A 23,991-nucleotide genomic window follows, 5' to 3' on the forward strand; every position below is an offset into this window, starting at 1 on the left:
AGCAGCTCTCTTCTGCCAGGAAACGTATGCTGTAGCTATATCTTATGCGTGCAGCGCCAGAAACAGGCTGTGATAAGAAAGAGGGAGAAATACTTGAGAATTGTGACACAAGGCGGTAACTAATGAAAAACTAAGTGTCCCAGGAGCATTGGGAGGGACCCAGATCTGAATGAGACGGAGATGGGGGTTGATATGGATTTTAACATGAGACAGACGAGTTAAAAGGTTAAAGCGTTGGACCACCTGTGGCTTCTTAAAAAGAAAAAAAGACGAGTGTCAGAGAGAGAAACATCTTTTATTAATGATTGGTTCAATACAAATTAACTTAGACACTGAAAACAGCCACCAAGCATGAATCATTACACAAAGGTTGGTCAGAAGTTAACGTTATACAGCGTGCAGTTTGGGTAAAATCCACTGTACAGGATGGATTTTTGAAAATAGTGAATGCAAAAAAACAATTAACTTTATTTCAGTTGAGGATCAGCAAACATACATATTGATCTGCAAGCCGCTGGAGTCTGTGAATGATCTACCGTACATATCACGAGCTCAAACGAGAAGGCAGACGCAATAAAGTCACACGTCGCATGAAATAAACTTTAACTTCTTTAATCTGCTAAGCATAGACATGCCCGTTATGCTTGTTAAAGCTTGGTGGTAGGAGCAAAACCAGTGTCAACACTCATTGTGGTAAACATGTGTCCCAAACCACTAATGTGTTAATAAATAGTGAAAACAGCAGATTTCACTATTCCGGTTCAGACTTTACATGCAGTGATGTACCGTACCTTCAAATATTCTCATGCAACCTAAGAATAAAGGTTGTACTTGAAGTGCATTGCCTGAAATGCCTCCCAGAGATCTTTAAACGTGACCAACAGTTAACTGATGAAAGCGGCGCAGCAGTCAATATGTCTGAACCGTCACCAGGCTGTCAGTAAAGTCCCTCCGGACTACAGTGTCGTCTGAACCCCTTAAATGCAGCGAGGTGAGTTGGAACAAATCAAACTATATTCAAACAGCTTCACTGTTAATATACGGTATGTTGCGCAGACAGAGCTCTGCTGCTCGACACCCATACAGTTTGTCGTTTCACACCTTTTAGCACTCGCAAGATATAGCACGATCGTGATGGAACGTCATCTTACAAGCCAGGGTGAACTTTGTATCACCCAACAAATAATCACCATGAATCTATATATCCAACTACCCTCCACCACTTTACGAAAAAGCCAACAGAGCAGTCTAATGGCTTGTTGGTTTAATGTGCCCATCAAAGATGTCAACATCTTTTTGTAACATTTTATTTCCATGGGCCACACCATGCAAGCATCACATCCCGGGTTCATATTTGGCCCAAGGACAATTTGCTGCATGTTATCCTTCTCTCCCCAAGAAGAATAAGAGAGACCGCCCGGACTTGATGAAAACAGTCTATATGACTTCTCATCGGCCAAATCAGTCAGAAAGTTGAGGAAGTGACGATACAGGGCTAGTTGATGTGAACGATATATGCGCTTATCTTGACAAAGTTTTAATACTTTGTCCCGTCGGGTACACTCGCAGAAATAAAAATAGCAGTAGAATAGATATTTCCGTCAGAGCGGAAGCCATTTTTATGTGTCCCGTTGCCATAGTGACCGTTGCTCTGGTCTCCACTAATGGTTAGACGTGAGGTTTCACAGTAATGGCTAAAATGAGCAGTAACGCTACAAGAGCCTGATTAAATGAGCTAAATTGAACAACGTAATGCTTGGTCCACACACTCTATTAATAGCGCAGCACATTGCTGTCACCAGATGAAGTGACAACTTTGTTTGGTTCATTTTCTGTCACCAGCGTAGCATTAAAGCACGGAGGAATTGGCTAGCTAGCTAACTAGCGTATAGCTAGCTGTACGCTAGTTAGCTAGCTTGTTTTGTACTAATGTACTAAATTTGTTTAATGACCACGAAAAACAGTTCAATGTCTGTTGTACTCATATTATATTTCTATACCATGTTAACATGGTTAGTTAAGTATTGTTTGGTACCAAAAGTCGGATAGGAATATATACGAAATCTTTAGGGTCACAAGAAATTATTCATATCCTGATATATGAAAAAAGAATCTTGATAACATTTTCGCCACATCACCCAGCCTTATAACGTTAAGAGCAACGCTCCAGTGCACTCCGAAACAATCGCTTTTCACATGCAGACGTAACAGGATATCGCTGTACTGACATATGCTGGAGAGTGACGTCATTAATTCACTTCTTTATCCAGTCACATTTACAATACAGGATGCGCACTAGCGCACACATTCATGTACTGTACGGTTAGTGCACAGTGTGCGTTATGTGTGTTATAATCCCAGAAGAGGAGGAAGTAGATCAAATCTCTGAACATTGAAGCCAACAGAAGGAAACCCAGCAACCACTCCTCCCAGCTTCATCCCATCAAGGCACCTGGCTGACAGCACACCTGCCTTTATTACCTTGTCTTTCATTTTTGTATCTGTTTCAATTACGTTCATTGAAATAAAAAATAAAGAAAATGGGAAGATAATTCATCCTGCTCATCTTTTGCCATCAAACACAGAATTATGTTTGTATTCCATCTGAATGCAGTATAAGCTTTAAAAACAAAAAATTTTAATCTTGTTTTTAAATACTTATTATGAAGTAATTGGGACACATAAGTGCGTCCTAATCCTTTAACATGCAGTTCATAGACTGGAAAACATTTTGTCTATTGCTTTCCCTGTGTTTTGAAAAGCCAACTTGATTTTTTTGAGTCACATAACTACAAATGCAGCAGCAGAACTAACGACAACAGCTAACGACTTAGCTATGACATGCCATTCATTCTTGACATCTATTTCAGGTGAGATGCTTCAAGCCGTCTGTGGATAATCTTCGACTGGGCAGAATACCCTCAACTATCTATTCCTTCATTTTCTTGGTTTGAAGCAGAGCAAACAGAATGGCACTCAGCAGTAATCACCAATAGTGTGGATTATCATTATTTGACCGGACTCATTCCAACATCGCAAATTCAGTTGCAACTGTACAGCCGGCCAGCCTCTTGATATGAAAAATAAAGACTGGGTTTATAGATACAACTAGCAAAGTATTTCTTTCATTTATTAATGAACGCGATTACGACAAAGAGCTGACTGTGTATATATATGTGTGTGTGTGTGTGTGTGTGCCTGCATGTGCCATCAATGTGCATCATGCCTGCAGCTTGCACAAAGAAGCGGTCGAGCCACTCGAGAAAATCCAGAAAGCTGGATACACGGCTTCAGCAAAGGGGAACACAAAGGAGTGGAAGGGATATGCCCTGTCTGCCACGTTATAGAACGTAGCAGTGCCCTCCTCACAATCCAACAGCACGCCTATGCGCTTTGGATTGGGATTGACCAGCACGGTCTCGCTGCTGTTATACCAAGCCGACAGCTTGACGTTAAACCACTCGACACACCAGGACTGGGCGTTGCGGCCCAGTCGACTGGTGGGACCTTTGCGGTCAATGCTGCTGTAAGCCAAGCCGACGCCAATGAAGTTGTTGCTGCTCAGTTTGACTTCCCAGTAGTGGCGTCCTTGAGAGAAACCCTTGGAGGCTAGCACCTGGGAGCAGACGGCGAAGCGTTCGGGGCAGTCGGGGTAGTCTGTGTGTTCATCCGACACAGTCGCCTTGGTGAAGCCCTCGCTCAGCGCGATGCGTTTGTGGGCCGTCTTTCGGTCCAGAGTGAGCACCGTACCATCTGGGAAGGACAGGAAAAACAAAGACCATTCAAATAACAAACACGTTGCTACTAACGCAGGAGGACACCTGACACACTTGTTCACTTACATTTCAGAAGTTCGGATCTTTTTTCAGCCGATGTTATGTTCGGGGAAACGTCCGACGTTTCTACAACAAAAGATAAAGAATGAGTTTGTAATCGGGCTCAGGGATAACGAGTAAAAGCGTTAAAGACGCAGAGCTTTCACATTAAAGTCTGTTTACAGCATATGTCCAAAAAGAAGTTTTATAAAGCCTCATGTGGCTCCAGAGAGAGCTGCATGAAGTCTGATAAATTGACTCAAGTGAAAACCACAGCTGGAACAAAAATCCGGGGGTGTGGAGTGTATTGTGGGTAATTTAGGTGCCAGGTTTTGACAAGGAAAAATAATGTATGGAATAAAGAAGATGATATGGCTGGTTCTGCAGCATCAGTTTTGATATATATACTGTATATATATATATATATATATAATTATTTTCACCACCATGAGTTGACAATGTAGCAATACTAAATCGGTGAGTACTTAATGGATGGTGTCTACCTGGTGTCTCGTTGGATTTATCTGCAGGGGTACAGCCCTTGGGTTTGTCTTTCCCATCAAACGCCAAAAGGTCCTCCATTGACTGGTTCCTTTTCCCCATATTGTCTTCTGTGGCCTGGGGAGGTTTTTGTTCTGATAAGATAAAAAACATAGTACGTTTGTTATGTAGCTGCAGTGATCATTTTGAGAAGCTGTTAAGTTCAATCAACATGCGTTAATTAAAACACACGAGTTCTTACACCAAACAACGAGCAGGTAGAAGCAGTAACGCACTACCAAACTTCCCTCATTGATATTAGTGGGGTGGACAAAATATTAAAAACATGTCTCAGTATATTGCACTGCTTTTTTTTCCAGTTCCGATCGGATACCTGAATTTGAATATGTGCAGATAATGCTACAATTCTTATATCAGAGCTCTTTTTGCATGACATTGCAATTTTGCATTTAATTTAAATGTATTCCAAAGACATTTATTTTACTTGTAGAGTAAGTAGCCTTCATGGCAACTTATTGTTTGCTCCTTCATTCGATTCATTCGTTTATCATGTTTAGTGCTTCATGTTTATTTTTGAGATAATCATTTTATGAGTCCTCTCTGGTTTCACTTCCTGCCTTTTGTCTTTTCCTGCCTTTGTGATTGTCTGTCCCGCCCTGACTTGTTCCACCTGTATTCCTGTATTCCTGTGTCAGTCAGTTTGTCGTTGCTCCTAGTGAGCAGTGTGTTAGTAGTGTCTTTAGTTTCTAGTTGATGTTCTTGTGACTGGCCTTTGTAGATTTGTTTCCTGCCCACCTGTGGACTTTCAGCTAGTAAGTCTTTATTCCTATCTGTGCTTGGGTCCAAAACTGTTAGTCTTGAAATGTGACAAATGCATTATCAAATACTAGTAAGTCGATTTTGATACAATATATATACAATCTCCTTCATACGGTTTTCTAATGAATGTTTGTAATAAAAGAAAGATGAGAAAGCAAAAGAATGTGTAAGAGTTCATATGCGCACATTATGTTTGAGCGACTGATGACGCATCTGTAATGCGTGTTTATAGTACAACCCTTGATACCAATATCGTATCAGTCCCTTCTCTAATAAGAATGCATTAGTTTCCGCTAGATGTACCTAACATTAGTGTGATAATAAATACATTTACTCACTTTGAGGTTTCTTCTTTGGACCTGATTTGGGTTGGGGACCTGGACCTGTCCATTGTGGCTCTGAGATAATAAACATAAAGAAATAGGCAAAAGATGGCATCCTTTAACCGTCATATCTCGTACAATGCGTTTCAGTTTTATTTGACTCATATCCTAAAGCATCTGTGTTGACAGATGAACATACCAGATGACCAGCTAACAGGTACAAGCCCCTTATAAGCTCCTGAGAACATGTCACAGGTTCATTAAATTAGTCTTTTAATAATAGCAATGACTTAAAACAGTTACCCCAACCACCACACAACACAGCATCAATTTTAAGGAAGATTTTAAGATCAAATAAGAATAGTGGTATTTTGATTTCGGATTCCACCATAAGCCAACTCACCAAGAATGCCAGTGTTAATATCTGCAACAAAATAATTGGACATAATTGGCTTCACTATGCTTTCTAAATGCATCTTGAACTGTAAAATTTCCCACTGATGAATTTACCTACACCAGTATCTTCCAAATGATTCTGGTGGCGTACGTTTTTAGTAGAAAAGTGATACAAACACAGTGCAGATCGGTGCACTCTGTGTTGCTGTCAGCCCATTGTGAGTATGATTGTATATTTGTATCTTACTTGTCCTATATCCTGCCATAAAAGGATGACCCATAAAGGCGCCTGGTGGATGCTGAGGTGGATTCCAGCCTGCATGCTCCATATAGGTAGGCAGACGAACTGGGTGGAATAGTGGCTGGATGGGTGGACGACCTGGACTGTGGGACCTGGGCTTTCTCTGCTTTGGAGGCTTGGTTACTTCTGAAACAGACGAGGTGAAACCATAAGACATTTTGTCAGATGTATGAAGGTATTTTATCAAAACTTCATAAATGTAGCAGTTTGTTCTGCGACCTCAAAGGTGTGCAGACACGTGTGTGTGTGTGTGTGTGAATGTTTATCATACACGTGGGCAGATATTTTATTATCGGTAGAGATGAATATACCAGATTCTGGCTGAGATCCAGTACTTCCAGAACTTGCGGTTGCTGAGCCTGTAACTGCATCTGTGAATGGTAAATGGACTGCATTCATATAGCGCTTTTCAATTTGCCTCTCATCTCTCATGCCATTCACACTGTCACAGTAAGCTACAATGCTACCAATGTGGAGACATTTGGGTGTCCCGCTCAAAGACATTACCATGCGTGAACAACCCTGCATTTAGTGAACGATCTACCTGCTGAGCCACAGCTGCCCCAGTCAGTCCCAGTTGCCCCCCCACCACTACAACAACGTTAAAAAAGTCAACAATTAATCTCCAGTATCTCTCACGACACAAACTCACCAGATGCAACAATGTCAGTGTTAAGTCCTGCAACACAATTGTACAAGATTGGCTTCATTATAAATTCATAATACATTTAGTGGGAGTAAAATCTCCCGCTAAAAATGTATCTGCACATTCACCTGGTTTAAGTATGAGTGGTCTGGCCTCAACAGGCTGTTTAAAGACCTCTGTCAGATGCTCCTTCAGGAGAGCAGAAAAGGCCTGTGTTGCCGCCACCTTCTTGGAGTCCAGGGTGATTTGAGGGGTGTAAGGTTCAAAGTTGACAGCTGGGGGCAGGTTAAATGAAGCCTGAGAATAGAGAAACACTTTGTTGTTTTGTTGATGGAACATGGTTTTGTTTAAAACAGTTGAGATAAAGCTATACTATAATATAAGGTACTGTAGTAAATATCATTGGAATGAAGAATTAAGTTGTCAGATTGCAGTGTGATGGTTGAAACCAACAACATCTAACATATTCCTGTGTTTCTCTTCAGTCATTGGCACAATCTCAACCCGGACCCTACATCCCACACATCTACTATAACTAGAGAAGGTTAACTATTAAAAAGGTGCAATATACAATATTCAGAGCATTAATATAGCAGCAAACAACTATTTGCGATGTGAGGACATAGTGAAGTAATGTCTAACTGAAGTCTAAAGTCGCTCTCCCTCTGTGTGTGTTTGTTAGCCGAGCTTCTCCTTGCTTTGTTTACATAACCTCAGTGCATGTGAGCGTGCATGTGAGCGAGCCCACAGCTCACAGCTGCCGAGCTGCAATGCTTTCCTACGAAGGTTACAGCGTCATCGCGGAAGATCCGGTTCCCCCTGACGCAAACACCGTTAGCTCTGTCAGCATGTTTGTGCTGTTAGCATCGTTAGCCGTGAGTTGCTGGCTTATGTTGAGAGACATTGAAAGGCAATAAAAATGCTCCCAGTTCCTTATATTGCACCTTTACATGTCTATTTTAGTTTGATTAGTTTTAGTAAATACTTGTACAGGTAGTCACAAGGAACTACAGTTATACAGAGCGTGTTTAATGACGTGATCAGTAGGGGCAGCATTGAGGCCGACTCACTGTTGGAGGATTTTATAATCCATAATTCCCTGCTAATTGATTTGGGATGACACTTAATATGTCGGACCCTCCATGCTAACGCAAACGGTTTAGAAGTAGGTAGGGAGAAGGGTTAGGGGCCGACGTGGAATTGGGCCATCCTGTCTCCTGTACATTTGAATCGATCATGTGTGAATAAGTGTTGCATACAACAAAATGTCCTTTAAGTCGTTGACAAAGCATGCTGTGAAGCTTTACATTTAAAACTATGAAAGTCAGATTTTGTTGATGATCACAGTTGTCTCACCTGAAGGAAGGCCAGAGTTTGGGACTGACTCAGCAGACTGTGGATCTCTTCTCTGGCTTTGCTCATACTGTCAACGTTCTCTGTGAGCTTCTTCGCGAGACGCTTGAGTTTAGTCTGACCACCCTCCAGCTCGCAGTCCACTGCATTCAGAGCTTCACGCTCGTCTCGTGCCAACATGTCCCGCATCTGCTGATACTCGGCTGCCAAGGCCTTCTTCCTGTTGGTCGCTGAGTCCTTGGGGACAATCATGAGAGGATCCATAAATAGATCAGCAGGTCACAGGACAGGTAAACACAGGGCGTAGACAAATAAAGCAGAAATACCTTACAACACAAAAACTCAGTGTTATGGATTACAAATAAACTTGAATCTCTTATTAATCTGTTTCTTTATTCAAGCTTCTTCTTCTTTAAAAGGCACTATTTGTGCCAGTGAATGAAACAGTGAGTGTTAACTGTTGAGGGTTACCTTTAGCTTGTCCTGCATGACACCGATTTGAATTACAACATTCTCATTCTTCGTAATCTTCCCATCCAGCAAACCCAACTTGCCCATCAGGTCGGTCTACAAACGGAGAAAGACGACAGATGACAGACAGAGACACAGAGCTCAAAACAATCAGGATTCACTTTACACAGAGCACTGTCTTTCAAAGACCCATTATTGGGTGAAGCTCTAACTTCAGTTTAAAAAGGACTGGACACCTACTGCAATAGTCCTGAATGCCTAAGACCTTAGTAATAGATGTCCCTCTTATTGTCCATTTATTGTCCACTAAGTTTGTTTTAGAGAGAGTTTGATGGGAAGATTGATATCACTCCCATGTCTGTAACGTTACAGTAAGTGTAGAGGGAGCCAGCAGCTAACTTAGCTTAGCACAAAGACAGAAAACATAGAGAAACAGCCAGCCTGGCTCTGTCCAAAGGTACAACTAATCTGCCTATCAGCACCTCCAGCGCTCACTAATTAAATGATTATATCTTGTACATATGGACAGAGCCAGGCTAGCTGCTAAATGTCCTCACGTTCTACACAGTCCTCCCTCTGAAGGTTGAAAACTCACAATTAGTCCTCACAAAGATAGATGTACAAGTACACACACACACACACACACACACACACACACACACACACACACACACACCTCTTTCAGGTTCCTCTGCTCCTCGGGGGATATGAAGGAGCAGCCTTTGTGCACCTGCTGGAGGCAGAGGCTGCAGATAGGACGGCTGTGTTGGCTGCAGAAAAGCTCCATCAGCTTGTGGTGGTCCGGACAGATCCGCTCCGACAGGTCCCTGAGGGGCTGACCCAGCTGGTGGAGCCTATAGGTCGGGTTTTCCCGGTGAGGCCGCAGGTGCTCCTCGCAGAAAGAGGCCATGCAGGTCAGGCAGGTCTGAGACGCTTCTGCTTCCATACATGTATCACAACGTATGACGTCCTCTTTCTCGCCTTTGCTCTCCTCTGCTGTCAGGCTGGCCTCGCTCTTGCTCGTCCTCAAGCTGAAGGTCTCCGCCACGGTGCTGAGGACCGTGTTTTTCTTCAGCTCCGGTTTGGTGGGGAAGTGGGTCCGACACTGAGGACAGCTGTAGGAGTCCTTCCAGGTGGCGAGGAGGCAGTCCTGGCAGAAGTTGTGTCCGCAGGGGATGGTCACCGGACAGTCAAAGGTACTCAGACAGATGCTGCAGGTCAGCTCATCCTCCAGACTAATCAGAGAAAACTGACTCGCGTCCATTTCGGCCATGATGAAGCGTCACGAGAGGCTGCGAGGGCAGAAACGAAACTTAACGCGTCAACGTCATGAAAACGAAAGTAAAGAGCTACTCGTTTCGAAAGAAACATTTATTCTTAATGTTTGGCGTATTATGTTAGCAATATCACATTTTATATTTCAACAAACTATAATAACAGTGTTAAATGACTTTGTTCGTGTAAAATGTTAATCTTAAAACGAGGTTCGGACATTCAGCGCGACGCCGAGTTCGGCAGTCAAGTTTACATTTACATAGTATGTATTTACCTAGACACTCGAAATAATATACAGTGTATAATATACAGTATGTTCATATCCCACAGTACCTTGAGTCCTCAGGTGTACAGCTGTGACGTTGTGCGGCGGTCCTGTCTAACCTGTACTTATACTTTTACTTTTACGATATAAATACCGTATTTTAACGGAGACTTTCCTCTACTCGTCCACACGCAAACGGAGTTTTTACCTCACTAACACGGACATCTTTTAAAACGCTCACTACTTAAACTGTGTAACTCTGTGGACGACGGAGGAGCGTTGGGAAAACTACTATGTCATCGCCCCCAATTCGCGCATGCCCAGTGTTGCTTTGTGTAATGAGCATGTGCCAGAAACAAAAGTAAAGAGTAAGTCTGTATGAATGGATCAAAAAGAATGTTTGGATTGATTTGAAAAAAAACAGGTCAAATGGTAATGCTATATGGTAAGGATGTACAAAAATGTTAGCTTTTTAATCCAACTGTTTATAATTATAATTGCATATACATACACTTAAAAGGACATTTTACCTAACCTTTAATGGATGTTAACCTCTATTACAGTACTGTAAAATGCTCAAAAAGCTACATATACACAGCCCGTATTCAGAAACTTTGCCTTTAAACGAAGTGTCTGGATTTCTGTACGATTGTGATGTCACAACTATACAATATATAGACCACTTCAGTTTTAAACGTGAATAAATGTGTTCCAGGACGAGCACCAATCCAAAGAGGACTCTAGTCTTGAGATCCTGTACACCCCACCAGAATATCCGACTTTAAAAAGGATTATTGAGTTGTTATGTATGTTATTATTTGTAATGATTTTACTTCATTAGTTTCATTTTATTTTTTGGGATTTATGATGCAGTTGCCTAATGATGGATGTACAATGTAATAATTGATGTCACAGATGTAGTTACTGAATTGAATAGAAATTTTGAATAGACTGTATCAATCTATTTAATATAATTTAATTGAGCTGAACTAAATTGTATGCACTTCATTTGAATTGTATTGATGAAACAGATGTACTGTAGTTAAATTGAAAATGTATGTAAATTGAATTGATGCAATTGAATTGAACTGGATTTATTGGTAAATAAATATTAAAGAAACAGTAAAAGTGTGTGAAATGCCAATCTTAAATCTTAAACTATTCTTTTACTGCAACTGCAGAATAAGGCACCCTGTGATTTAGGAGGCTGACCATGAACTGCAGTGTGTGTGTGTGTGTGTGTGTGTGTGTGTGTGCGCGTGCATAGAATGTTCTGAAAGAAACTCTTGAGTATTTCTTTTATTTATCAGAAAAGTTTACAAGTCACATATCTGCAGCCGGGATACAGTGAAAGCTGAAATGCAGACAAATCATGTAGGTTTTATGTTCACCTCAGTCAGAGTTTTGCTCACTCAAATACATTCTAAATATGTTCTTAAAATAAACCTACACGTGATCAAGAGACCTGTGACTTCAGGAAATTACTTCCACATGAACTCTATGTATGTATTTACACAAAACTGTGATACTGCAGCTTTAATCTTTTTATTGAGTTCAGTTGCTGTTGATGTGTGGCTTTTCCGGATGCTGTGTTTTATTTTGGCCACTGTTGTTGGCCTCAGTGAGCTGGTGAAGGTCCTTCAGCAGGTCTGCAAACTGCTCCTCCTGTGAGCACATAGAAAACAGACATCAATATGTATTCATCCGGTCACTCGTGTATGCAATTCAACCACTGTATACTATCAAAGAAGGGTTTCTCCCCACAATACTTAATATTATGGAAAAGGTGCATTAAATGAGAATTGATAACAGCTCATTATTTATTCAACTGCAGGTTTAAAAGGGCAGCAAACACACTCATTCTCACATGTATTTAACTTTGATTTAAGGACTGACTCAAAATTAGCATTGAATCACAAAAATAGTGCAAATATACTGCAAAAACACTTGGAATGAATGCTTTTCACCTTGAAGCTGCAGAATGTAACAAATTGAACTCAGTAGTTACAAGTTAGCCTGTGTTTAGCAATGAACTGTGCACTACAGTGTTTTATAGTTATACAAAGTTCAGTGCAGTTTTGACTGACATGTGGATGAATAGATACAAAAGTGAACTTATGAGATGAACTAATGAAGCTTGAAAATCAGATTTTTCCTTCTTCTTACCAGTACGTTCATTCTCTCGGCCGCTGCAATGGCAACACTTAGCTTCCGCTCATCTTCCTCCCTCTCCTCCTCAATCACACCGAGTCTGCGACAGATAGAAGACACGTTCATATAAACACCAAAATGATATGGAACCATCTAATATTTTACAGCTAATTAATAATAACAGTTAGAACACAGCCTAGCCTACAGCGTTCTACACTCGGTCCAATTGAAGTATTAACAGCTTCATTAATCTTTATGAGACTAATTAAAGTTATAAAGTGTGGAATACAGTATATGCAGACTGAATACACATATTCATGATACAAACACAAAACGCAGGAAAAATTAAATGTATTTTAAACTTTTTAAATATAAACAACTAGAAAACTTGCTGACAAACGCAACATGCACATTACGTTTGAGCTCTACTGTTTTACCTGAAGGTGGCGCTGGCGAGCTGCTCCTCTCGAACAGCCAGCTGATTCCGGATCTCGGTCACCTCAATCTGCAGCATTGCATTCTGGTCCTGGCTTTGGATGATGAAGTCCTCCAGGCGCTTTGCCATGTCCAGCTCACGCTCTGTCACCTGCTCTATCCCCAGACGGAGCTCTGATAGCTCTTGAGCGTGCTGGGATGTGAATGACAATTTTACATTTTATGAAATTCCATTCCATTAGCTATACCTGCTTATCCTTTAGAGGGTCATGGGGGCCGATCACGGCTGACATTGGGCGAGAGGTTGGGTACACCCTGGACGAGTCGCCAGTGAGTCACAGGCCTGACAGCCACTCACGCTCACATTCACACATACAGGCATTATAGAGTCACCAATTAACCTAAGCTGCATGTTTTTGGAGCACCTGCAGAAAACTTACGCAGGCACTAGGACAACATGCAAAACTCCACACAGAAAGGCCCCACCAGGTCAGCAGGTTCCTGACCCTGTGCATTTCATGAAATGTAATAATGAGATCTTTCACTGTACAGAATCAGGTTGACATACCCTATCAAGTAAGTTGAAGTGCTCATTTTCAGGCTTCATCTCTCTTGACTCCCTGTTTTGGCTGACCTTGATCCATGGAACTGGTGCAGGTGCACGTTTCATACTGCCATTCTGAAACAAGAGCAGAGATTGTCTACTTGATTCCTTCTAATTAACCACACAAAGTCACACTATCTCAGTCCCTACATACATGTCAAGAATATGGTGATTACTACTGATTGAAAATGCAATATTTCAAAATAGTCAACTAGTAAAATGTTAGGTATGTCCAGCAGTCTTTGCACCTGTGACATGAGCACATGACCCGCTGAGCTCAGTCGCCAAAATAGCCGAACTAAGCTGACAGTTCCTCTTTTTACTCACAGTATTTGGTGATGAGATAAGTGGTTGGTTGGTCTCCATCTCTTGCTCATTGTCAGCTGTCGGCAGAGTTTCAGAACTTGTCTGCCTCTTCAAGGTATGTTTTGCTTGACCAGGACGTCTATGTGGAGCACTCTGGGTTCTGGTGACTGGCTTCCTCTCTCTCATACTCCTACGAGTCCTTCCATCCCTGTTGAAGTAATGAATGAATAAATATATCACTTATTTAAGTGCCTTACATCAAATGATGACTTTTGGAAATTTTCTGCATATAATTTTAGCATCGTACATCTGTACTTTACACTATGTGTATTTACATACCCCGAATTGATCAAAGGATACCTGCAAGTCATTGTTGACTACTGATAATATGACAGAAGCATTTCACTTACACACACTTATTGCAGTAAACATAGTGAAACGGTACTTCTTTTTGTACATGGTGCATATGATATTCTAAATGTTTAATGGTATGGTTTGGGATGAAAAAGATCTAATTTAAAATTGTAATCACTTGTATTTGTGTCCAAGGTGACTGTTATACTGGCCTGTCTGAAGAGCCTCTTAAAACATTTTTGTTCTATTTGTTTACAGTTTTATTGCATCCCGACAGCAATCAATAACTCAAATGCTCTGGCAAAAACTGTGGCAGAACTGAAATGGATGAGTGGATAGATCATTGGTAAAAAAAATAAATTAAGGGGCAGTCAGAAATGACCTTTATAGTTATTGACATCTTAAAAGCAATATTGGATGAACCCAGTAACATACAACTATCATACCCATCTCGTAGGCTTTTGGAGTCCACAGGAAGCTGCTGGAGGGATGATTGGTGAGGGCTGTACTTGGCCAAGTCTTTAGGAGGAACGTACATTGGCTTGGCTTGTCCCATTTGGCTGCAAGAAAGAGCCAGCTAAGTAACATGTAACAACTTCATATTCAAGTCCCTAATACATTGCAAGTTGATGAGAAGTCAAATATGATATAGGCCTTCAACATACCTGCTAATTATGATCCGATGTGCTTCTGGGCCAAGTGACTCTGTAATCTGATTCAGAATCGAAGGCAGAGGGTGCAGCTTTTCAATGGTGTCCTGAGGGAGAAACAAGCTGCATGTTAGGCCCCATTGAGGCACTATTTAGTACCTTTAGTACCAGTACCTTGGTGCTTTGTGTTGATAAGAAAAATGCTATTAAAGCAAGCTGTACATGAAAACATCCATCAAGATGTAATCAATTAAGACTGACTACATCTGGAGCTAGGCTGGCAGATTGAAATGAAACACAAATGTCCAGCTCTTTATCCAAATAGGATCTGGATACAGATCACAGTTTTACTATCAGGTGTAAGCAGGCAATTGGAGACTTGTTCTGTGAGTCCCCAAATTGACTCATGGACACTGACAACTATACATTATGCAGAACAGACTACTGGTCCAATCATAAGCAAGCTTGAAGTTCATGTAAACATAAATGTTAAATACTGCAAGAGTTACACAAAACTTTACAACTAACAACCAAACTGGACTCATGTCCTTTCTGTCCTACCTGGTCCCTCTGATAGATGATGTCTACCAGAAGGCCATGGAGCACAGCCAAGCGTAGAGGCAGATCCACATAGCCATCAAAGGAAGACATTGGGATTTCTGTGTCTAGATTTGACACCGTTTGAAGAAAACCTCTCATTCCATCCCAGTGCTGCTGCAGGAATTCGTTCATAAAGCTCATGTACTCCTCCTTCTCTCCAAACCTGAATCGGAACAAAATATTTCATTTACTTAAGCAACTTAAGGTAAAATAAGTAGATTCTTCATTCTCTATAGATTTTGTAGCAGATAAGAAGCCACTCACTGGGTGAAGTTGGCCAGATTCTGGATGACTTTGGCAGTTAAGGTGAGGGTACGCAGGGTGTTTGGCTCTGGATAAGGCTGTGTCAGGCCAAAAAGAGAAGGACTGAGAATAGCAGGGCATAAGAATCGAAGGAAGAGAGAAGCAGAGATGAGACGCTGGCCAATCTCTGGTCTGCCCTGGTCTTCACACAGCTCCACCCAGCTAGAGAAGATCTTGTTTAACTCTTCAGGAAAGGGTCTGGAGGCAAGAAACATATTAAGCATCAGCTTTGTGAATTGGACTTTTTCCTCAGCGCAAACACAAGCCTAAACATTGAATGTTTGTTATTTCATGTCTTTTTCTATGATGAGTTATCTTCTCTCACCCATGGGTCTCAATTATCTTCTGCACCACCTCCTCACAGGCTTCCATCAGGTGCTTCTGGTTGTTTGACAATTCAGAGGCCGGGCATTTACGAGGGTCAACTTCCCAGTTCTCCACCGAGGCGTAAAGACGGGTGATGAAGTCTCCTGTAGTGAAAAGACAGCACAGAGTTCGATGAATACAAAGCACCAATCAATACCAATTACAAGAAGCCACTTTTACCATTGAGCTTCCTTACCTAGTGTGACAATGAGGTACTTTTGGCCAACCAGCTTCATGTATTCATCTATGGCTTTAGTGGCCAATGTGTTCTCTCTGAAGATCAATGCCTCCTTCTCTCCAAGACGCTCCACCTCTGCACTGCCCAGATCAAGGAGGAACTCCTGAAGCATACACATTTAGATTAGAAAACAAATGTCTGATTATTCCTTTTTGTTGTATTTTTTCAAATCAGCTTAAATGCATTTTCTTTGAGACTCCACCTTGGCTTTGCCAATGCTCTGCAGTACATGGACCAGAGCTCCTGCCAGCTCTTCCTTCTCCTTCACATTCAGAAGTGGCTCCAGGTTTCTGCACATTTCCACATAATCCACCGTGACATACTCAGCAAACTCTTTGTATTTCTCCATGGGTAGAACTTGCAAATTCTGAAAACGGGCCTTGATGCGGAGTGAAGCCTGTGGACCCAGCAGTTCTTTGTTCCCCACTGTGCCTGAGGCCTTGTATGGAGTAATGGGATACCACTTCTCCTGATAGGTTCTCCCTTGTATCTCAGCTAAAGGTATGGCCACACTGCCCAGCGGGTGTAGGCTGGATTCATCTCTTGAGTGACGCTTTTTCTTGGGGTCATCTTCTCGGAAGAGGTGCAGGGTGATTTGGGCAACACACGGCAGGTTGTCTAGCTCAAAGAATTCCCCCCAGAATAACTGACACCCTCCAGCCACACCTCCACTGCCCCCCAGGCCTCCTGAAGACCCAGTTGAGTTGTCCCCTGCCAGGCTTGAGCGGTTAGGCGGCTTGCCGACAGCTTGGCTGCTGGTGCGGGCGAACAGGGTCCCGTCCAGGTGTACCTCGCAGTAATAACTTCGTTTGGGTGGCAGATCCTTAGCTTCATTTACCCACAGACTCAGGGAGTTCTCTGTGCGCTCAATGTTATCCTGTGAACAGAGATGCATTGAACTCTTTTTATTCGGATTTTGATTAAGCATGATACATTGCATTGGAACAAATGGCTTACCTTGTTGGGCTGGGCAGCCCTTCTCAGGTCTTCAATCCATCGATCGCGTTCGGCAGCTGAGGAGCATCCAAAGCAGTGGGTGTTTTCAGAGTTTATCACCTGCATTGAAACCAAGAGGACCTTGTTAGCCTTACTGGGATAGAAAGTGTCTTTTTCTACACAATTGAGGGCACTGTGTGATGCTCCTTGAGTAGCCTGTATCTTAGACAGAAAGCACAAGTCAAAGTTTACCTCAAAGCAGTACTTTTCCCCCAAAATAGAGCTGTGGACCGGCCTGATGACAGTGCTGGTGTCTGCACTCAGATCTAGAGTCCCCAATGCACTGACTGGAATTGACACAGACTCCCGGGAACCATAGTGCCTTAGAAATAATCAGAGTTGAATAAGTCAGTCAAAATGGAAATAGTAAAAATGTGAAGTGTGAAATAACATGATTTTTTAAGGGTAATACAATTTACTTTCACCTTTTACTTCCCATTGTTAGTGCCCATGGGACTCTAGCTCTTTGAAAGAACTTTCACAGACCTATGTAGGTACTATGAAAGGTTACATACATATGGAATGATATATTTCTTGATAGATTAGAATTTCGACAATCAAGTCATTGGTGTAAGCCTTGTAGAGATCACATTGATTGCCATGCCATGTTGTACAGACATTCATGGTCCCCACAGGTTGTAGCCTACTGACATGGTACCTATACATCAGCATGTAAACGTTGTCGTTGTGAGCATGTTAGCATGCTATTGTTAGCATTTAGCAAGACTTTATATATGCACTTAAATCTTATATTCAAGGTTTCATGTCAAATCTGATGTTCTGGCGTACAGAGCCAACGCAACAAAGGATGGTTGAATGTTCAAGTATGCTTATGGACTGCACTGTATTTGCCTTCATAAATATTACAGTGTACTTTACCTGCTTCCTTTGTTTAGTCCTTTAGGGTTCATTTGGGTGTTGCTGTTCCTCTTGGCCCTGTTCTCGAGACGTCGCTTGATCAGTGCCTAATGGCAAAGAAGGCAAGCGTGGTGTATCAGGGCAATTATGTATTACGTCAACAGGAAATGCAGGGGTAGCAGTTATCTCTATTGTGTACAATACTCACCCTCACACCGCCATCTTGATTCTTTGGTCGAGGGCCACCTGGTGACCCCACATGATCAGGGCTACATTCTGAGTATCGGGAAGAAATTAACTCTTTGATATTGACAATGAACTGAAAATGCAATTTCTATGTCAGTTTGTTTCAATATTCTTAATAACCTGTGTTAGTTTAACCAAAGCCAATTATACAGGTAGCAATATAGTTTCTTTCCTCTCAGGATTTGTGGTCGATACTTTGAATAATTTCCAGGCCTCAAATATCTAAACAGAATGTTTAATTGGTTTGAAATCCCCCCTCAAAATTCTGTGTTGTCTCTGCTCCAACACCAATGCCAGCACTTAGTTCTGTACATCTACCGAAGAAAGACTAAATTCTCAATAAAAGCTGTAATATTAGCAAATACCTTCAGATTACGCCATACAGGATGTGGTATTCAGCTGGCCCTGCAGCTATCTAAACTTTACTAATTTTGTATACTTCGCTAGAAGACATTATTGAAACCTATTTAAAGTTTAGAAAATCACATTCTGCCATGATTTCTCCTGATTTTTCTCTTCAGTGTCATTTTTTTAACCCTTCAGTTGTAAGGTAAAGATATATCTTAAAGTCAAATATGTGAACGTAGAAGTTTAAAATGTAGAGTACTGACAGACTGATTTTCCCTTACCGAAAGCCCCACCACAAACAATCCAGCGTCTAAATCCCATCATTTAGTCCGGAGTTGTTCCACAGTCTTGTTACTTTGATCTCAAGTGGTGCTGGCCTTTTTTAACAGTCCATTAACATCGGCCTTCTCTCTTCATCAACATGATGATGGGGACACCGAGCCAACCAGCCAAAAACAATACAGGATCCGTCACTTCCACAGTGCAGCTTCTTCATAAGCAAAGCAGATACTGACTATGCCCTTACTCTCACTGCCAGCTTTCATTTGAGTGTTGGAACACCCAGATGAGATGTTATCTTCCCCAAAAAAACGTAGAGGAAGTAATTTGTCACTCGCACGCATAAACATTCAGCCATTTCCTCTGTGACTGTCTGCACAATTATACAAAATGCTGCTGTGATGTCAGTAGCTGTTATGTTGGTCATACTTGTCCAAATTTTCTATGGTTTGGCTTAGTGTCGTTTGTTCTTGATTGTGTGTGTGTGTGTGTGTGTGTGTGTGTAATATATTAACCTGTGTCGATATCAATGAGGTTCTGCATGCTGAGGTTGGACAGGCAGCTGCTGACTCGGTTTCGAGTCCACATCATTGGCTGAGAAAGAGACACACACACACACACACACACACACACACACACACACACACACACACACACACACACACACACAGACAGACATATTTGATCACTTAACTGGAAGTGTAGTGCTGACACCTTTTTGCTGCAGATGTAATGGATTTGAGTGAACTATGGGGAGTTGGTGAGTGGCGTGTACGTGTGTGTTGGTACCTCTTCCTCTGGAGGAATTAGAATTTGTCCATCTTCAAGCGTACAATTGCTAATGTCCCACAAGGGCAGCTCCTGAAGCGGGGCCCATTGTAGTCTTGGGAGTTCAGCGGGTACAACCTCCTCCAAATCTGCCACACAAACAGACGTGCACACACAAACACACACACACACACACACACACATTGATATTTTTCACTATGCAGCTTGTAGAGAATTGGATGTTGCAAGCGGCCTATCCACACTATACAATCTCATCTGATATCTCACACTCTGCAGAACCAGCTATATAGTGAAATGATGAATGTGAATAGTGCATGGACATAATTACAGGCACACGCTGGCCCTTGTTTGCTTTTTTTTGGTGGTAATTATGGCATGATGGCATGTATCTCCCACAGGACTTGGCCACTCCTATTTGTGGAGTTGCCGGCATTACTGATGCTATCGCTCTCTTTTCATGACACACCAGGATGAACTACTCACATCCTGTGGTGCCTCTGTAGTTTTCCCTTAGTGTACACAACCTTCAACATGTATTTGCAGGACACTTCAGGTTTAAATCTCCTTTCTCATTTTCAACAAGCTTAATTGGCATGATGTTTTACTTTTTTTAAAGTAAATGCAAAAATAGATAGATAATAAACAACTGCAACAATAATAGATCCTTAAATAATGTGCATGAAAGATTTTCTCCTTGTTTATCAATATTTATAATCCAATTGAAATCTCTTTTTTGAAATCTCATCGTTTCTGTGGTTTCAGTCAGCCGAGGCCCAAAGATGTACTTAGTTTGTGTTGTAAACTGACGCCACGCTGCTGGAGACCAAGGCTGTATTGCTGGGCGCCCTGGAGTAAAGGGAGGCACGGCAGAGCCAGAACCAGGACTGCAAGGGGCAGACTGTCAGACCCTGCTGCTGTAAAATGAGAGGTTCTCTAAAGGGACTCAGGCGTTTCGGAAACACCATCACTTTCGTCCACAGGAACTGCCAAAATCAACACAAAATAAAAGTTCCTTGTAGTAGCTTCAATGTTGTTGTTTTTTTTGTACACTCTTGAATGCTTTTTTTGTAAAAGAATGAACACACCTCAGTGCCACACAGTGCAACGTGTTCAAGATCTGATTACATTTTATTCAGTGATGTCCCTCTCAGGATCTAAATGGTAAGCCTGTCATGCTTTAGCTTTGAGTTCCTTCTCAGCATAGCGGTAGTTTCCTGTGAGAGTGGTTTGTAAATTTTGCTCAGTATCGGTACTGGTTTGCTGCTCTACATTTACAGCTATATTTCTGAGTCACTTATCAGCAGTTTTGACCTTTTTTGGAAAGTGAGGACTTGCCATGGTCTTTGCCATGTTCAACTTGAGGGTTTGCTAGAACTCCGAAAGAAGGTCTGGGTTTTGTTAGTCTGCTAGCTTTAGTCTTTTTTCAGAGGGGAAGAAAATGTCCAGATCATTTGCATGAACAGACACTTGATTGCCACTGATTTTGACATCCAATTTGTTGCATGTCTGCAAATATTTAGTTGAGAATACTGGTATGTATTCTTAAGGTTACTACAGATAGTCGTCAGGCTCAGATTTGACGTCATCACACAGAACTTACAGGGAAACTAAGTTTACATATATATATATATATTATAAATATATATCTAATTGAGCTATTGGTATGTTGTTTAAGATACCATCACAATGATGTCTGGTCGTTTTTTTGATTTGATTTTTATATCCTTTAGCTTTTTTGAGATCTGCTCTTTTGCTTGAAAGGTTGAAGGTTTTAAATAGAGATTTTCAAAATAATATCAGTATAGCAACTATATGTATCATGCGTCATTGTGAAGAAAGGCCCGCATACACCACCTACTGTAAGTGTGCACTGACTGATCCTACATACAGTAAAAGGAAATCATGCTTTAACCACATGAGGTGCCCATTTTACTGTTAAACAATTATCTGGGGATTCATATTTTAACACAATTTGATGTATTTACCACAAGATTAATCATTCCAACCACATCGCTATACTCTTAAACATGAAATTGGGAGACCGAGCAATATATTTGATGTAGTTTGACTAAACTGGGGTTACCTTGCAGTAATGTTGGGGTGCTGTTCCGACTCTGCAGCCTGGGCCTTTTGAGCTTCTGGGACACAGTCCTCAGGTACTTTTTTAGGAGCGCCCCGCCGCCTCCTCTCTGTGAAGGGTCTGTGGAGGAGACCCCTGAGGTCTCTGCAGCAGCTGACGATGATGCTCCATGAGCTGTGCTGGAGGAAGGGGACAGGGCTGCGAACAGTGACCCGGGAGGCTCGGACAGGGCCCTTCTGAAGGGGTTCTTTCTGGCGCCTTTATCCGGCTTGACTCCCTCTCCACCCGATGAATGTCCCTTCCCACTGGATGAATGTCCAGGGTCCTCGCTCAGGGCCTTGCGCCAGTTCTGCATCTTGCTCCATTTGTTGGTGGAGGCTTTCTGACTCTTATCGATTGTAGATGCGGAGGAAGCTGCTCCTCCTTCTCCATCGTCTTTCAAGTCATTGAGTTTTCCCTTTGAGCCGGTATGCCACTTGTACGTGTTGAGGGGGTCGGTGGTCTCAGAAGTTTTTCCTTGGGGAGGCTCCCCAGACGATTCATTTTCCCTCTCTGGTGATCCCTGCTCCTTAGGAGGTTGTTGAGCTGCAGGCTCTAAATCTTTCTCCTCAGTGCCCATTTCTAGATTTTTAGACTCAAGTTTTGTCTCTCCTCTCAAGGACGCATCAATCAAAATAAAAATTAGAATTCAAATGCCTCACCTGTGTCCCTTCTAATTCACTGCTATCTTTGAGACTGTTGTGAGTGCTAAGGATGTCAAAGTAGTCGGTGCCTTCACTAGTTCTGTCTCTCTGCTTCTCTCGTTTCCTGTGTTGCCAAATGTTATCCGGCAACAACATGCAACTAGCTGCTCTGTCTGGGGTTGCTTTGCTGCAGCGCCCAGCTCCTCTCACTCACAGCGCATTTGCTTCCTCATGAAATGCCACAGAGAAATCATTTTTTTTCTTTGTTTTATGTTTTCACCTAATACTTCTCTTCTTACTCACTTCCTGTTCTGCTTTTGTCTAAGGTATTCTAAGTGTGATTTGATATATAGTTCAGCTCCAACTCTACCTCAAAGGAAACCTGCTTGTCTGTCTCTTCCTGAGTCATTTAGTCAGTTATACACTATGAATATGAGAAGGGTGGTTTTTCATTCTTCATTTAAATGAAGGAGGACGCAACTTCATCTCTAACCCGTACTCTGTCTTCTATCATTCATTGAAAAATGTGATAAATCAATACTTTAAATACACAGACTGGGATTTTTATGTTCAGAATTATACTTGTAGTGATTTGAAAGACATAAATAACAACATTTCTCTTGTCTAAATATTATTTTAATGATATTACATATAAAGGTCTAGCAGACCAATGCCACCAGCGACTATTATTAATTCCATGATCAATAAAACAGTCTATTAGTAAAAGAGTGACAGTATCCACTTGTTGTCAGATACCTGTGGGTGGGTATATGGACTGTTGACTGTTAAGATCAGTTTCCTGTCAAAGCCAGCCTGCGCTTCCTGCCGAGATCGGCTTGTCAGACTCTGAAAACCACTTCCTGCCCTCATGCTGCTCTCTGCTCGTACACACCTGCAAGAACATGTTTCTGTGTCACAGCAGGGCGAGATGTCACTATCAACGTCAGCGGTTACCTGATGGCTAAAATATAAGTGGACATCAAGTTATTGATGCCACTGCAGAACTCTACATATTGCATCTAATGTCATCACATAAATAAAGACCAGTAACTGATTTAAATCAGCTTTTTGTGACAAATCTGGTTCAATCTCTAAATTACTCCATAAGCTTCAAATAAACACTATGACCATTAACAAATGCATAGACATATATTATTTTCATTTTGTTTAAAGAATAAGTTGTATAAAGTAACTGGAAGTTAAATTTTTGTTTTATTGAGGCCCTCTGGTGGTTGTGTGCTGGTACTGATAATGGTATTGAAATTATATTGTAAATGGGAATTGACTAGCTGCAATGATTAGTCGTTGAAACGATCATCAACAGAAAATTAATTGCCAAACGTTTGCTGGTTCCAGTTTCTCAAATGTGAGAATTTGATGCTTTTGTTTGTGATACATTATTCTAAACTAAAGACTTTTGGATTTGTGGACTGAGGTCACCTTAAGGTGAGGGAAATTATCCAGGGCATTTTTTCAGGATTTTCTAGACAAAACGATTAAAGACCTGACCAAGAAAACAATCAGCAGATTAATCAATAAG

The 23,991-nt window shown here is 41.6% G+C and overlaps 2 protein-coding genes across 7 annotated transcripts; both read right to left on the minus strand.

Annotated features, from left to right (window-relative positions):
• Nucleotides 1–276: 276 nt before the first annotated feature.
• On the minus strand, nt 277–10,461 carry LOC137890582 (E3 ubiquitin/ISG15 ligase TRIM25-like). 5 transcript variants are annotated; one of them, XM_068734720.1, is made up of 13 exons: nt 10,234–10,461; nt 9,302–9,917; nt 8,626–8,721; nt 8,158–8,391; nt 6,930–7,098; nt 6,808–6,834; nt 6,467–6,526; nt 6,102–6,278; nt 5,862–5,882; nt 5,474–5,533; nt 4,319–4,450; nt 3,843–3,902; nt 277–3,753 (listed from the first exon to the last, which is right to left on the minus strand). In XM_068734720.1, the coding sequence occupies exons 2-13, from the start codon at nt 9,896–9,898 to the stop codon at nt 3,221–3,223; spliced, it is 2,166 nt and encodes a 721-aa protein (XP_068590821.1). In that variant the 5' UTR covers nt 9,899–9,917; nt 10,234–10,461; the 3' UTR covers nt 277–3,220. The 5 variants fall into 5 exon arrangements, with proteins under 5 accessions (XP_068590821.1, XP_068590820.1, XP_068590824.1 ...); XM_068734719.1 differs by having other exon boundaries at nt 6,102–6,281; XM_068734723.1 differs by lacking the exon at nt 6,808–6,834.
• A 985-nt stretch (nt 10,462–11,446) lies between these two features.
• rasal3 (RAS protein activator like 3) lies at nt 11,447–22,593 on the minus strand. 2 transcript variants are annotated; one of them, XM_068734702.1, is made up of 19 exons: nt 21,772–22,593; nt 19,689–19,816; nt 19,415–19,493; nt 18,235–18,302; nt 18,048–18,133; nt 17,361–17,490; nt 17,130–17,228; nt 16,375–17,049; nt 16,131–16,275; nt 15,894–16,038; nt 15,530–15,766; nt 15,227–15,428; nt 14,681–14,772; nt 14,462–14,575; nt 13,683–13,869; nt 13,320–13,430; nt 12,754–12,944; nt 12,332–12,416; nt 11,447–11,830 (listed from the first exon to the last, which is right to left on the minus strand). In XM_068734702.1, the coding sequence occupies exons 1-19, from the start codon at nt 22,385–22,387 to the stop codon at nt 11,720–11,722; spliced, it is 3,501 nt and encodes a 1,166-aa protein (XP_068590803.1). In that variant the 5' UTR covers nt 22,388–22,593; the 3' UTR covers nt 11,447–11,719. The 2 variants fall into 2 exon arrangements, with proteins under 2 accessions (XP_068590803.1, XP_068590804.1); XM_068734703.1 differs by lacking the exons at nt 19,415–19,493; nt 19,689–19,816; nt 21,772–22,593 and adding an exon at nt 18,902–19,202.
• Between the last annotated feature and the right edge of the window lie 1,398 nt (nt 22,594–23,991).

Source organism: Cebidichthys violaceus, unplaced genomic scaffold (genome assembly GCF_023349555.1).
Source record: "Cebidichthys violaceus isolate CVI_PGR_0920_01 unplaced genomic scaffold, fCebVio1.0.p SCAF_66, whole genome shotgun sequence".
NCBI lineage: Eukaryota > Metazoa > Chordata > Actinopteri > Perciformes > Stichaeidae > Cebidichthys > Cebidichthys violaceus.

Coding starts and splice junctions, on each gene's coding strand:
- LOC137890582 (XM_068734719.1), bottom strand. CDS start 9,898: ATGGCCGAAATGGACGCGAGTCAGTTTTCTCTGATTAGTCTGGAGGAT. Junction 6,835..6,929: donor ACCACTCATACTTAAACCAG/GTGAATGTGCAG, acceptor ATTGTGTTGCAG/GACTTAACACTGACATTGTT. Junction 3,903..4,318: donor TAAATCCAACGAGACACCAG/GTAGACACCATC, acceptor CTTTTGTTGTAG/AAACGTCGGACGTTTCCCCG.
- rasal3 (XM_068734702.1), bottom strand. CDS start 22,387: ATGGGCACTGAGGAGAAAGATTTAGAGCCTGCAGCTCAACAACCTCCT. Junction 17,491..18,047: donor GGACTAAACAAAGGAAGCAG/GTAAAGTACACT, acceptor ATTATTTCTAAG/GCACTATGGTTCCCGGGAGT. Junction 11,831..12,331: donor CCGAGAGAATGAACGTACTG/GTAAGAAGAAGG, acceptor ATGTGCTCACAG/GAGGAGCAGTTTGCAGACCT.